Below are 15,482 nucleotides of genomic sequence, written 5' to 3'. Positions count from 1 at the left end.
TAGCAGCTCTTGACTCTACACAACTTGCGAGCAAACGCCAGGTTACGGGTTGCCCAGAATTCCGGAAAGCGGCCCCAGGCCCTTACGGGGACCCCTTTCCCCTCGGGATGAGGCCCTGGACCAGGCTGCAGAGGGAGCTCTGAGCAGGTGCAGAGCTAGCGATCATAGAGCGCCGAGACTACCCAGGATCTAGTCACATATCTCAGGAGGATATCCTGACGTTGGTTTACAATGCTGTTAGGGTCATTAACCAATGAATAAATCAATTTTCAAAGCAAAGAGAGTAGAATTCATTGGCCTTCGCCGGCTTCCTAGCGACTTCTTACACTAGAGCCGAACTTCGACTTCTCAGGAGCCAAGTAGAGTACTCTAGCTAAAATGACGTACGCGCAAAGGCAGTCTGTCGCTCTCGCGTGAACTTTCCGCCATCTTTGCTCATGGCATTGGGATGCTCCCGACAGCCTTCACGGTGAGGGCGGAGGCCCCGCCCCATTCGGTGCTGGGATGTTCGTCCGCAGGCACCCCGCGCGGCGTCTGCAACGGGCACTAAAAGGGAGGGAGGCAGGGGATTAGCGTCACGTGGTTCTAGGGACCGTCTCCTAATTCCGCTCCAGCACTACCGGTGTTTCAGGGCCCGCATGCAGATCTGACTTCACCCGTGCTGGGCCCTGAACCCAGTGACCCACAAGATCCTAAACTGAAAATGGTGGGTGGCCTGCGTAGGGATTCGGGATCCACCTTTTGGATCTCTGGCCACTGATTTAAAAAAAGAAAAGAAAAGAAAAGAAAGCTAAAAGCTGTGCAGAAACCCTGGGGTTTCTTTTTTTGTTTGTTTTGTTCTTTTTTTTTTTTTTTTAACTGTGTACTCCAGCCAGGCCTGGAACTCTCTTGTAGACAGGCAGGTCTCAACGCACATAACGCCGCCTGTTTTTGCCTCCTAAATTCTGGGATTAAAAGCATGAGCCACCATGCCTGACTTTTGAAAAAAATTTAAGACAATTTTTATTTACATTCTGTAATATAATGTAGAGGCCAGAGTGTCAGACACCCTGGAGGTGGAGTTACAGGTGGCTGCGACCACCTATGTAGGTGCTGGGAATGGAACTCGAGTCCTCTCCAGTCCCATCCTTTTGGTTTTACAGACTTGGGCACTGGGATTTGGGGAGGAGGTGGCGAACATCTATTAAGCGCCCAAGAAGGATTTGTCTGCAGCGGCCATAGCATTGCCTCTCTGATATCCCAGAGTGGAGAGGGAAAGGTTCGTCTTTAATAACTAACTCCCCCAACTTCCTTCTTTTTATTTTGCTCATTTCCCTTCTTCGCTTAACGGCTATGTGAGTCAGGAGATTGACCTTTTTTGTCTCTATTTCACTACGGTAAAATAGGACCCGATGCTAGCGCAAGAGCTTAAGGAAGCAAACCTGAATGGACGGGATACAGGGTGACTGTAATAACTAATTAGTCCCTTGTGACTGTCCAAGGTAGTGAATGCTGGCATGTCTCCAATTTACACACGAACCAAAGCTCAAAAAACAAACAAACAAACAAACACATTTCCCTAGGAGTCGCACACCTAAGAAGATACCATCCTCCGACCGGAACCCTGACCTCTTTACCTCCAAAGCTAATCAAGCCTGGGAGAAATTTGCAATAACTGCTTAGAGAAAACACGACCATCTGTCTGCAAAATCCAAGCCTGGGAGAGGGGCTTGGGTGTACAAGGCAATTTTCAGACACTCCCTGCATTGGCGATAACCCGACCTTCAGCCTCGGACTTCTGGCGGGCCCTTGCCTGGCGTTAGCTGAGTGTCGGTGAAGACGGAGGTGTCGGTGACGCTGTAACTTGCAGTGATTCGGACCGTGCAGGGAAGTCAGTCATGTCGGAGCAGCAGCGGCAGAGCGCCGAGCGCGACCTCTACCGGGACACATGGGTGCGCTACCTGGGTGAGCCTGGGAGTGACTGACGCAGCGACCCCACCACTTTGGGAAAACAGCGGTCTTGGGATGTGATCTGGAGTCTGAAGAGAGAGGCTTAGTTCTTATTCGGCTTGGGCTGGAGATTGGGCTCAGGAGAAGGCTAAGGACTTGTCCAAGGTCACACAACACTCTGGGTTTAGCTCTGATCGTGGGGGCTCTGTTGGAGGCATAAGCCCAGTGGGTTGCTCTCTGCCATGGCTGTAGCACTAGCCGTGGGATCAGAGGATCTGGGCTTCTATCGCAGCTCGCCGTTCTCTGGCTCTTCCTAAGCCTCAGTTTCCTCTTCTGCAAAAAGGGCTGAACACTCTTGCCGGGTGCTGATTGTAAGAGCAGGCTGAGAGATAAGACCTTGAAAGGCCTGGCGCTTGATACCTGTCAGTTGGGCTCACGCTCAGTCTTTCGCGGGCTCTCCGTCGACTCATTGGTGCAGGTCCCCAGAACCACGGCTGGGGAGTTTGATCAATGAGCCATGAATTTCATTGTCGGTGTCAGTCCCACGGCCTAGAACCCAAAAGGTAAAGTCACTTGGCTTGAGAGGTCCCTGTCTCACCGCAGTTTAGCGGGTTAGCATTTTGTAGCCGCTCTCTGTGTAGCGCCCCCTTGTGGAACAGCCCCCACGGGCCAGAGAATTATATACCTTTTCCCTCCAGGCTATGCCAATGAGGTGGGAGAGGCTTTCCGATCCCTGGTGCCTACTGCTGTGGTGTGGTTGAGCTATGGTGTGTCCAGCTCCTATGTGCTGGCGGATGCCATAGACAAAGGCAAGAAGGCAGACGAGGTGAGTGTTAATTAACCCCTCCAACCCCATCCTGGTGTGGGTCAGTGTGCATGCGGGACAGCCCTGTCCCCTTTAGCGCCTCGAAGTGCAATCCATAAGGGAATTCTGTTTGTAGGATCGTTTACCCGCTCAACCCACATGGGATGGAGGTGACAGTTAGTACCTCTCCTGGGTGTAGGCGGGGCACCCCCAACCCTGAGTGTACCATAGTCCCCCTCCCAGCTTCCTTCTGCCCGGCTATTTCCTCTTGCCCCTTCCTCCTTCCTGGTCCACCCACCTGCTTCTGGCTATAGGCTTCCTGCCTCTGCCCCAGCCGGGTTAAATAAATGTCTCTATACCTACCAGGTGCCAAGCCCCGAAGCAGGCCGCAGCACCAGAGTGACCCTGGCTGTGATAGACACCTTTGTCTGGCAGTCTCTGGCCTCTGTAGCCATCCCAGGCTTTACTATCAACCGTCTGTGTGCTGCCTCTCTGTATGCCCTGGGTAATATGACCCGCTGGCCCCTGACTGTCCGAAAATGGACCACTACCACGCTTGGGCTGCTGGCCATCCCGGTCATCGTCCACCCCATCGACAGGTAGGTGCCTTCCAGGCCTCAGGGACCAACCGTTCTGCAGGTGGAGTTAGGCTGTGAGAGCTGTGGGCATGTGACTGCAGGGTGGGCACAGAGAGGGTATCTGAGCTCTTGTCATACGATTTGGCAGAGGAGGAAGTCGAGGGCCGGGAAGGTACCAGACAAAGGACAAGTAAGTTCCCAGAATGAAAGAGTCCTGTTGTGAAATGGCCGGAGGCGGCCAGGAACAGGTGCCGTGGAGTAGTGGGCTTGAGGGAGGTGAGAGTGGTGCGGGTCGAACTCAGTCTGTTAGGTAGGTAAAGAATAAAAGTCTTGGGAGAGAAGCTGGGAGGTGGTGGTGCGCCGCTTTAATCCCAGCACTCAGGAGGCAGAGGCAGGTCGATCTCTGTGAGTTCGAGGCCAGCCTGGTCTACAGAGTGAGTTCAGGACAGGCAGGGCTATACAGAGAAACCATGTCTCAAAAAACAAAAACAAAACAAACTGTCAGGAGAGTGTTTTCAAGCGTGTCTGGACCAGGTATCCGAGTGATGCTGTCACGACTCATCCCTTCCTCCAGCTTTTCTCCCCGATCCACTCAACTCTCCTTGCTGGCTCCATTCTCTCCCCTGCCACGTCCTCTAGTGACTCACAGCACCCTGTCCCTCCTGACATCTTGAGCCCCATCAAACCTTCTTCATAATGATAGCAAAAATCCCAAGCCAGATTCTCATTGGTCCATTCAGACAAGGTGCCCATGTCTGAGCCTTCTGATTGGCCAACCCTGTGTCATGTGCTTGCTCCTAGAACTAGAGGTAGGACCAGGCTGGAGAGATGGCTCAGTGGATAAAAAGCACAGAGGTCCTGAGATCAATTCCCAGCACTTGAGTTCAATTCCCGGGTGGTAATGGCTCACAACCATCTTTAATGGGGTCTGATGCCTTCCTCTTGCGTGCAGGTGCATATGCAAATAGAACACTCATATGCATTAAAAAATACAGATTTTCCCCCCATGATGGGGTTTCTCTGTGTAGTGTTGGCTATCCTGAAACTCACTCTGTAGACTGTTTGAGGTTGGCCTCGCACTCAGAGATCTGCCTGCCTCTGCCTATTGAGTGCTGGGATTAAAGGCATGAGCCACCACTGCCCGGCTATAGAAATAAATTAAAATATATATATATATATGTATATATGAACTAGAGGTAGGTATCTATCAAAACAGACCAACACAGAGTATGAGGAGGGGTTCCACGCGTGTGTGTGGGAGCATAACTTACCTTGAGCCTCACAGTGAGTCCTCTACCCACTGTGCCTCAGTTTCCCCAACTGTAGAAAGAAAAGGAAAGTGGCTGTTATTCTTGGGTGATTAGTTTGACTTCCTAAGTAGCCCAGCTGGGAGGAGAAGGATAAATGGTTCTCCACGTGGTTGCTGTTGGGACCCTGGATCTAGGGGTCTTTCCCCCTAGTCCAGTGTGTTCCCTGCATCCCCTTCCTTAGCTTCCTGTTCACCGGGTCTTCTCCCTGTAGGTCAGTAGACTTCCTCCTGGACTCCAGCCTGCGCAAGCTCTACCCGGCGGTGGGGAAGCCCAGCTCTTCTTGACCCTGTCCTGTGCCTTGCCCATGTGTGGCCCACTCACATCAGAGAACGTAGATGCATGGTTGTTTGGGGGTCCATGGCACTGACATCTGAGTGGGTTCAAACTGATGGGAGCTTAGAGACAAAGGCCTACAGTGTGTCCCAGAGGTGGGACCCAACCCTGTCTGCCTCAGTGGCCATGGTTGTACTGAGTGGGAATGGACGCTACCTGGGCCCATCTTTTTGAAATCTTTTTTTTTTTTTTAAGTATTTATTTTAGGTGTATAAGTGTCTTACCTGCATGTATGATGTATGTTCACCACCCTTGGAGGTTAAAAGAGGTCGTTAGACTCCCCCTCCCCACCCCCCACCCCCCATCCCCTGAACTGAAGTCAGGGATAGTTGTGAGCCACCATGTGGGCCCTGAGAACTGAACCTGGTTCCTCTGTAAGCGCAGCCAGCTCAGCGCCTCTCTGCCTCTGGACCTATCTTGTGATGGAGAAGACGTATCCTCCCACGCAGCACAGGGATAGTAAGGCCCAGAGAGGGCAAGGAACACTCACTAAGATCACAAGACAGTGAGGACCAGGCCTCCAACTGCTCTGAGTCACTTTGTGGCTGATTGCCTTAGGGGGAAGACACGTGGGTACAGCATTTGGGACACTCAGGACAGAGCCTCTGGCCAGCCCCTTCCTGTCACGGGAGCTGCTGGGGCCTGGCTGGGAGGCAGGACAATCACAAACTAAGTGCTAGCCCAATAAACCCTTCAAAAATGGTATCTACTTTTCTTCATGCGACCACTCCGGTGCGGCTTCCTCTGGGACAGGTAAACTGAGGGAGAAGTGGGCTGGTTCCCTGGCTCTGCAGGAAGTGGGGGGGGGGGGGGGGCAGGCAGGGGGGGAGTGTCTCAAGCCTGTTTAAGAAGAGTATCAGACCCAAAGAAAAGAAAAAATGAGTCTGAAATGAAGGTTTAGGTGGGGGACAACGGGAGGGTGTTTGGTGTTGTGGGTGGGGTGGTATTGTCTACGTGATGGGGGGGCTTCAAGAGCTGAGGCGGGGTGGGGGTGGGTCACAGCTTATGAGGAGTGGTTGGAAAGTCTTGGGGAAGACATAGAGGAAGAGGAACCCAGCTGGTGAAATGTAAACTAGTGCGGCCATTATGGAAGTCAGTATGGAGGCTCCACAAAAAATTAAAAATAGAGTGACTATATGACCCAGCCATACCATTCCTGGGCTTATACCCAAAGAACTGTTTATACTCACACAGAGACACTTGCACACCCATGTTCACTGCCACTCTATTTACCATAGCTAGGGAGTGGAACCAGCCCACCAACATGAACGGATAATAAAAATGTGGCCTTTCATTTGGCTATAAAAATGTAAAGGAAGTGGGTGGACGAACAGCGCATGTCTGAGTCTTATAACCATGCTGTGAGGCCTCTGCTAGGTGACTTGCCTTCTCTGATCCTTAGAATTTAGATCTGGAAAGGAGAGTCGTGCCATCTACCCTCCTCCTGGGTTAGTGGGAGGGCCAGAGCCGCTAGGATAGGAAGACTTGTTCATCTCTATAGTGAAAATGCCCCCATCATGTCATCTTTAAAGCCACCCAAGGGAAGCCTTTAACACAACTGGGACAGCATCGCGCTACATAGGTGACCGCCAGAAGCTATTTCTTTCAAGGACGCCTCACACCAGAGATGCTGTCAGACCCTCTAGGCTGTGTCTCATCTGGCATGTACACGTCTGTGACCAAGTTTAATCTACAAGTTAGGGACAGGAAGGGACTGACCACAGCGTGTATGTCCTGAAAGCCACCCTTGAGGGTGGGGACTAGGCAGCATCAAGCGACAGGATAACATCCAGGTTTGTTTCCACCTGGGTTGACCCTGGAGAGCCCGTGAGCTCATTCGGTTTACAGAGTCTGCAGGAGGAATTGCAGACAGGAGCGTGGGTGACCCTAAAACAGCAACCCGGGAAGGCCTGCACCCAGCATGCGTGATGAAGTCCCCACCCAAGTCCTTCCTCACCTAGATCCTCCTAGTCCCTTCCCTGAGGCCCCATGCCATTAGAGCAGACTGAGAGGAGTGGCTGGACACTGTCCTATGAAAAAGTGTCAAGTTGGCAAAGCCCAGCTGTGATGATCTTTTGTAAGTGGACACCACTGAACGCTTGAAGACGGTGACAGTTTGGCTCTGAGGAGAGTCTCTGTGCTACCAACTACAAAGGCAATAGTAAGATAGACCAGTTGTAACCACATACTTTAGTAATAGCTATTCAAAACGTACCAACCGATTGTTTCTGGAATCTTCCACTTAATACCTAGATTGCAACTGACTATAGGCAACTGCTGCATAGAAGCCATCAGCAAGGCTGCTACTGAGAGATACAAATACTCCATATGGGCTGCGGAGATGGCTCGGTGGCTAAAAGCATTTTCAGTTGTGGAGGTGCCATAAATTGTCCTGAGATCCACCAGTGGCCAGATCTGAGATAATTGCTTCTGGAAACTCGGCCTTAAGACTGTACTGTGGCTTCAGTTTTAGGACAACCAAGTCTACACAGAGAAACCATTTCAAACAGCCCCTCCTCCAAAAGAATATTTATGTAGCAATTGCTTTGTATTTAGTGTGATCAGTAATCAAGAGATGATGGTGGCTGTGTTGGCCACATGACCGTGTCACGCCTGGGTTAGATGCTTCTGCATTGGTGTGGCCATGACACCTGACAGAAACAACTTAAGACAAGACGGGTTTACTTGGCTCATGTTCCACAGGGCTTTAGCCTGTCATGGCAGGGGAGGCTGTGGGAGTGTGAGAGACTTCTCATTCCACAGAGGGAGCCTGTGGGGGACACCTCAGGCTCAAATCATCACAATGCCACTTTATTTATTTATTTACTTATTTATTGTTTTGGTTTTTTTTGAGACAGGGTTTCTCTCTGTAGCCCTGGTTGTCCTGGACTCACTTTGTAGACCAGGCTAGCCTCGAACTCACAGTGATTTATTTGACTGTCTCTGCCTCCTGAGTGCTGGGATTAAAGGCATGTGCCACCACACCCGGCCACAATGCCACTTTATATAAGGCACCTGAGTGTCCTCAGAGTTTAAGATCACAGCGATATTATATTGTCTTGAAGCCAGTTCTCTATGGATACCAAGAGGTGGCACTACTAGGTTCCAGCCCATGTGACTTAAAGTCTCAGTTTCCCTATCTGTGAGGTGGGCCTGCTTGTGCCTGCTGCAGAGGACTCTGGGGAAGCATCATTAGGAGAGTTAGAACAATAGATGCCCCAGGCAGGCAGCAAGCACAGCGTTTCTTACCAGCAGTGGGCAGCAGTTGGCTTTTCTCCTTGAGTGTAAGGAGGCCCAAAGAGTTACATGTCAGCCAGGCATGGTGGTGCATGCTTTTAATCCCAGCATTCAGGAGGCAGAGGCAGGTGGATCTCTGAGTTAAAAGCCAGTCCAATCTATAAAGGAGAAGGAGAAAATAAGTTAAAATTTTACAGTCAGCTTGCCTTGGTTTCCAGCAGTCATGTGACACCCCTTACTCCCCACCCCCCATCTCCCCCATCCTCCCACACACACAAAGGCTCTGCTAATCCAGACTTGGATAGAGGTTGCTTTTTTCCATAATGAGGTGACCTCCCTGTCAGACCTAGGCCTTGACGGCTCAGGCCAGGCTTTGTCACACCTCACTGGTGGCTTCAGTTGGAGCAAAGGAGAGGAGCTAAGGTCTGCCTCAGATCCTTGCGCCCACCTCTCAGCACTTTTGAGGTGTTTGCTGCCAAAAATGGCCCCAGGAGTCACCTATTAGTCCCGAAGATGCCATATGGTAAAGAAGCTGTTCCTTTACCAGAGGAGCTGGGAAGAGCTTGGTGGCTATTCTACCTCTGCAGAAATCCTAACTTTCCCTCGTGGCAGGACTCTCATTCGATTCTGGGGAGCCTCTATGGGCTACTTGAGGCTCACATGGAATATACCCAGAAGGCTCCTCTTCCAAAGGAATTGGTACAGCACAAGAGGGTAAGATCCATCCCAAAGGAGGCATCTTCAGGAGAGAGTGGAGGGAGGGACGAGCAGTCAGCCCCAGGCTTTATGGCTTTTGTCCTAGAACATCCTGGCAGTTGGGTCCCTTGGGCAAGCCCTGGGTAGTTTTAGGGAAACACTCAAGTTAGCCACTAGGGGGCAGCATGACCCAACATGCCCTTGTTGACCAGTCAAACTGGTCATTGATGAAGGTCCATTAATGAAATGCCTCAGAGCCACAGCATATGCCTTGGTAAGGCTTTTGGTAGGATTCTGCCATGTAGTCCAGGATGGCATGGGACTTATATTGTAGCCCAGACTGGCTTCAGATCTGCTATCCTCATGTCTCGGCCTTGTAAGTGAAGAGACTTTACGTATACCTCCGTGACCTGCTGCTGTGGCTCATTTCAACTTTAAAACCTCAGCATTAGATGAATGTTTTTGGTTCCTGTTTCCTAAAGCTTGAATTGCAGGCCCAAGGTCATGAAGCCACACACATGCCACCGCTTTTCAATCAGGACAGAACTGACAACACAGGCTGTGGGACTTTGGACAAGTATTTAATGATCCGAGTCTTGGTTCCTTCAGAGTGCAGTTTGTAATTATCTGAAACAACTAAAAAGATGACAGGAGAAATGGCTGGAAAACCATTCAGCTGGGTGGTAATTCCACCATCATTGGGCTTTACTGTTGTACCGAAAGGTATCCACTTTAAGAGAAAATTATTGAATTTTCCCTCTGATGGTTAACCTGGTTTGCCAATCATAGCATTGAGGGATCCCACCGTAAGCATTTCCTTATCCAGGCATGGTAGCTCAGGCCTATAGCCCCACTTCTTGAGAGGCTGAGGGAGGAGGAATGTGAGTTTTTGGTCTAGCCTGGGCTACATAGCAAGACCTTGTCCTCCTCCATCCCTAATGAAATAGTTTATTTGCAGGAAATTATTTTTTAATGACTTTTTAAAAATATTTGTTTGTTTGTTTATTATGTATACAGTATTTTGGCTGCATGTATACTTGCAGACCAGAAGAGGGCATCAGATCTCATTATAGATGGTTGTGAGCCACCGTGTGAATTGAACTTAGGATCTTTGGAAAAGCAGGTAGTGCTCTTTACCTCTGAGCCATCTCTCCAACCCTGGAGGAAATTCTGGTATGATCTCCAGGTGTGTGTGTGTGTGTGTGTGTGTGTGTGTGTGTGTGTGTGTGTGTGTGTCCATACACTTAAAAAAGTGTGGGAAATCCTTTTCTGCTCAGTGCCTGAAAAGACACTCTTCTGACCAGATCATGTGTGGCTGAATCTTTCCGTGACTCTCAAAGCCGCCACCCACGGAGTTTCCTTTCTCACATGACACACTGTATGCCCATGTGATTGCTTCTCCCAGCTCTCACCGTTCTCTGGATGTGCCCTCCGCATCTAGCCTCCCTGCCTAGACGTGCCACCTACCAGGAATGCACACTTACTGCACTTCTTTCCTTCTCAATCTTTCAACCCTAAGACCACCCTCTCCCCTGGACAGAATCCTCCTGCTTTGTGGCGCTCTCCCTCATCGTGGGGGTTACTAAGTGACGCCCACGGAGGACTATATTAAACCATGTGCTGTGAATCCCTGTACTGAACCAGTGTGGGGTCTCTGTGATCTGTGTGCTGAAGACGCTGAGTCAGGAGAACGGTGCGCTCCAGGCCAGCCTATGCTACGCACTGAGACGTGGAGAGAAAGGTGGGGGCGGGGCAGGGATGGATCCTCACTACAGTCTCACGTGCTGAGCGCCCCAAGAACAGGAAGTGAACTGTGCAGTACCGACTGTTTAAGTGTCTTCAGGAGTTCAAGGCCAACCTAGTCTATGTGGTGCGTTTCAGGGCAGCCAGGGCTATGTAGGGAGACCCTGTCTCAAGCTATAAGTAAACAAGAGACAAACAAACACACCAAATGTTTCCAGGAAATGCCGTGCTGGCAAAAGCTTCGCCATGTGGTCTGTTTCTCAGGAATAAAGACATTCAGGAGCAGCGGTTCTCAGCCTGCAGGTCATGACCCCTGGGGGCGGGGTTGTTGAAAGACCAGTTTGCAGGGCTCACCTAAGAAAACACAGGTGGCCGGGTCGGCGTGGTGGCGCACGCCTTTAACCCCAGCACTCGGGAGGCAGAGGCAGGCGGATCACTGTGAGTTCAAGGCCAGCCTGGTCTACAAAGCGAGTCTAGGACAGCCAAGGCTATACAGAGAGACCCTGTCTCAAAAACCAAAGAAAGAAAGAAAGAAAGAAAGAAAACACAGAGATCTACATCATGATTCACCACAGTAGCAAAGTTGCAGTTCTGAAGTAGCAATGAAAATAATTTTATGCTTGGGGTCACCACAACACGAGGAGCTGTATTAAAGGGTCAAAACACTTAAGAATGTTGAGAACCACTTGTCTAGGGGACACATTGTACCCTTCCTCTACCTGTCAGGCTGTTAAAGCAATGGTTCTGAAGGAATCAAATTTTCTCCAGGAAACTTAAGCTGGGGAAGAAAAAGGCCTGGAGCAGCCAGAAAAGGCACGGAGGGGGGACCTTCCATAGGCTGTGTGGCTTTGGACGGGTCATCTAACCTTCCCCGAGTCTTGGTTCCCAGGTCTAGTCCATGGTCACAGGACATTGAGTGTTGTGTCAATGACTTCTTGCTCAGCGGTGTGGGAGAGGATGAGGAGAGGAGCTCCAGGGGTGCCCCAGGCTCTGCTGGGAAGTTTCTTCTGACTACTCTGCTTCCCCTCCCTGGGGCTCTTTTGTGGTCCTCTCAGGAAAGGGATGTTGGCTGCACTGTGAGTTTCCAGGTTTGATGACCACAAATGAGGTCCAGTGCCATCTGTTTCAGGTGGGTCTCTTAGAACTGTGCTCTGAATGTGGCATGGGATATATTTGTGTAGCCTAGGCTGGCCTGAAGCTACCCATGGAGACAAAGATGAACTCTTGATTGTCCTGTCCCCACCTCCCAAGTGACAGGGTGACAGGTATATACCACCACAACCAACTCAAGTAATCCTTCAATATCATTTGTTACAGTAATTTTTTTTTAAAAAAATAATATTTTATGTGTGTGAGTGCTCTATCCACATGTACACCTGCAGGCCAGAAGAGCGCACCAGATCTCATTATAGACGGTTATGAGCCACCATGTGGTTGCTGGGAATTGAACTCAGGACCCCAGGAAGAGCAGTCACTGCTCTTAACCTCTGAGCCATCTCTCCAGCCCCTGTTACAGTAATTTGTATCCCTTCGGCCTACAGAGCAAATAACTGACACAGGGAGACTGAAACATACTTTAAAGCTGCCAGCACTTTGCCTGGCAGAGTCTGAACTGATTCTAATCTACTCGTAATCTAAATAAACTAAATCTTATAACACATATATTCCAGGCACTTGCCACTATGACCCCTGGGCCGGTCATTGTCCAGTCCCCACCGTCCTCCTCCAACCGTCAAACTCCTGTCCCTTCCCCAACCATCAAACTTTCTCCTCCCCTCCAGTAAGTCCCGCCTTCCACTTCCTGTCCTTCTGCCCAGCTGATTGGCTAAACAGAGCTTTATTGATGGCTGATACATTCACTCAGCATTCCTCCACAATCTTTACATCGAAGATTCTCTCTCTCTTTAGAGGTCTTTTCCCATATCCACTTAACGTGGCTCTCATGTTTTCTTGCACTACATGTTAAGAGACAGACATGGCCCCTTGGTGTTGTCTCCTTGGCAACGGCTTCTTGGGGAAGGAGGAAGCAAGAACTGAGATTTCCTTTGCACCTGCGTGGCACAGCCCCAGCACCCACATGGCGCAGCCTGTGTCGCTCTGCTCAGCTGCAGGGAGAGGAGCTTGAACAAGGAAATACCCCAAATCACCGCTCACAGCTTAATCAGCTCCCGGTGTGCAAGGAGTCCATACTCTGTCCTCTGACTCTATGGCCTCAGTGGGCACAGAGGAGGTCACCAGTCTCCAGCCTTGTATTACTGATGCTGAGCCATCTTCTTCCAAGGTTCTCATGTCATACGTGGCCAAAACCGTAGGTGCTGCGGCAGTTCATTCTTTAGGGGTGGGGAAGCAGTTGAGACAGGGTCTTTCTGTGTTAGCCTTGGCTGTCCTGGACTCGCTTTGTAGAGTAGACCAGGCTGGCCTCGAACTCACAGCAATCTGCCTGCCTCTGCCTCCCAAGTGCTGGGATTAAAGGCGTGTGGCTCATCCCTACTTTTAATTTTTAATCCCTACTTATTTTTAATCTTTACTTTTCTGTGTGAGCACGTGGGTGTAATGCTGATGGAGACCAGAAGAGGGCGTTAGATTCCCCGACTCTGAAGTCACTTGTCTGTAAACTGGGAACCAAGCTCAGGCTCTCTGGAAAATCAGGAAGTGCTCTAGATCTCTAGATATCTCCAGCTCCCTCCCACCTCTCTCTCTCTTATTTTTCTTTATAAGCTTGCCAGATCAAATACAGGATGCTGGGCCAGGGGTGATGGTACACGCCTTTAATCCCAGCACTCGGCAGGCAGAGGCTGGCAGATAGCTGTGAGTTCGAGACTGGCCTAGTCTATAAAGCAAGTCTAGGATAGCTAAGGCTATACAGAGAAACTCTGTCTAAAACAAACAAACAAACAAACAAACAAAACAAAAAACCCAACAACAAACCAAAAACAAACAAACAAACAAACCAGGATGCAGTAGGGAGAGGGCTGATTAGAAAAAAAAAACTATGAAAAAATAAGAAAAAGCTATATAAAAACTACTGTTTTACAAACTTCCTAAAACAATATTGTGTATTTAAAAGATTTTGTCAGCGTTACCTTACATTGAACGTTCCTCCCCGAAGCCAGTCCCCTCCGTATGAGATGCCTTTTGTCAGGGTGTTGGTGTGGGGCCCACGGATCCCCCAAACAATAAGACAGTTGCCATAGCTCTTGCCTACCCAGATCTTATTAGAGTGTATGAGGCTCCACTGCTGAAGGCAACACACACTTTCATTACAGACCGTGAAGAAATCAAACTGGTACTGACCTGAAAACGTCTGCCCTGATGGCTAGATTTCATAGTGCAAGGAAGCGCTCTGCAGGCTGATGGCACAAAAAAGCCGTCAGGAACCTTAGCCACATGTGAATGCTGTAAGTTGCAATAGTAACAAGCCTAGAGCTGGGCGTAGATATTTATCTACAAATAAATATCAAGCCTAGAAAGGCACGCCCACTGATGCAATAATGGCAAGAAATCTCATCGGAGTAACCAAACCAACAGTGTTTTTGTTGTTGTTTTGCTTTTGTTTTGGTTTTGGTTTTTCAAGACAGGGTTTCTCTGTGTAGCCCTGGCTGTCCTAGACTCACTTTGTAGACCAGACTGGCCTCAAACTCATAGCGATCTGCCTGCCTCTGCCTCCCAGAGTGCTGGGATCACAGATGTGCGGCCCTGTGCCCAGTTCCAATAGTGTTTTTTGTTTGTTTTGTTTTTTGAGACAAGGTTTCTCTGTGTATAGCCCTGGCTGTCCTGGACTCACTTTGTAGACCAGGCTGGCCTTGAACTCACAGCGATCTTCTTGCTTCTGCCTCCTGAGTGCTGGGATTAAAGGCATGCACCACTATACCCAGCTCCAACAGTGTTTTAATTGCAATTAAGGTTTATTCTGCAGAAGGCAATTCATGCCTGGTACTGTAAACCAAGAACCCATGACTGAAGAAGTCCTGAAATCAACTGCTACTATTTTGCTAAAGCAATATAGTATCATAGCGCCTTCTAAATTCTTAACATTACACCCACATATGACTCTCACCCACACCAGCTTTACGCAGCACATGGTGGCTAACACAGAGACTCAGAACTGATCAAAGTGCAGAGAACCAGTGACCCTGGAAGTACTCAGGCCTAACTGAGACACTTGTGTCATGCCCTACACTGCGAGGCACAGACGAAGGGACAGAAAGTTTATAAGAGCCAGAGACTGGCAAAGATTGCTGGGAAGTGATGTCTTCTGGGTATGTTAAGGCCAACACCCTCATAAGCCCACAGCAGCTGTGGTTGCCCACACTGACCAGATCAGTAAGTACTCCAGCATGTAAAGGGCGGGGCTCACCGGGCCTGCCATTGAGCGGAAGAGCTGCTGGCAGCTGCTGGCCTATGGAAGAGCTGATGTCCTTCGACAGTGTGACCCACGGCAGGCTGCCTACACTACAGTGAGTGGCGTCCCATATTCGTGAGTATTGAATACGTGAATGGCGCTAGTTGGACTCAGCACGTTAGAAAAACAAAAGAAGACAAGAAGTTGAGAAGGTGTGCATGTGGAGGAAATCTGGGAGGCATGAACGTGATCCAAGCACATTGCAGGTAAATGTGAAATTACCAAGGCACAAGGAAATGTTTGCAGAAAATATGAGATGTCCAGTTAAACTTTAACGTTAGATAATGAATACGTTTTTAAGTACCATCCAGTGTCACTCCTTTAGTCTTTCAGAGTCTGACAGCTTTCTTTTCCTCACCTTTTCTCTCCTCTCTTGTGATTCCAGTTACTTTCCCCGCCTTACTCAGGAAGGAGGAGGAGGCAGTCTTGCCCTGTTTGGAACCTGAAGG

At 49.7% G+C, this 15,482-nt stretch overlaps 1 protein-coding gene across 1 annotated transcript; it reads left to right on the top strand.

Moving 5' to 3' along the window:
• Positions 1 to 1,836: 1,836 nt before the first annotated feature.
• Mtfp1 (mitochondrial fission process 1) lies at positions 1,837 to 5,193 on the top strand. The gene is made up of 4 exons (XM_051165200.1): positions 1,837 to 1,944; positions 2,628 to 2,755; positions 3,101 to 3,333; positions 4,834 to 5,193. Exons 1-4 carry the CDS (start codon positions 1,878 to 1,880, stop codon positions 4,904 to 4,906), a joined length of 501 nt encoding a protein of 166 aa, XP_051021157.1. The 5' UTR covers positions 1,837 to 1,877; the 3' UTR covers positions 4,907 to 5,193.
• Positions 5,194 to 15,482: the final 10,289 nt, after the last annotated feature.

Source organism: Acomys russatus, chromosome 22, assembly GCF_903995435.1.
Source record: "Acomys russatus chromosome 22, mAcoRus1.1, whole genome shotgun sequence".
Lineage (NCBI taxonomy): Eukaryota > Metazoa > Chordata > Mammalia > Rodentia > Muridae > Acomys > Acomys russatus.
Note: the sequence above shows the minus strand (reverse complement) of the source record. Positions and strands in the feature narration are given on the sequence as shown.

Bases quoted from the DNA above. Each gene is read 5' to 3' on its own strand.
- Mtfp1 (XM_051165200.1), top strand. From the start codon at position 1,878: ATGTCGGAGCAGCAGCGGCAGAGCGCCGAGCGCGACCTCTACCGGGAC. The intron at 1,945-2,627 runs GTGAGCCTGGGA...TTTTCCCTCCAG, and splicing joins CACATGGGTGCGCTACCTGG to GCTATGCCAATGAGGTGGGA. The intron at 2,756-3,100 runs GTGAGTGTTAAT...TATACCTACCAG, and splicing joins AAGGCAAGAAGGCAGACGAG to GTGCCAAGCCCCGAAGCAGG.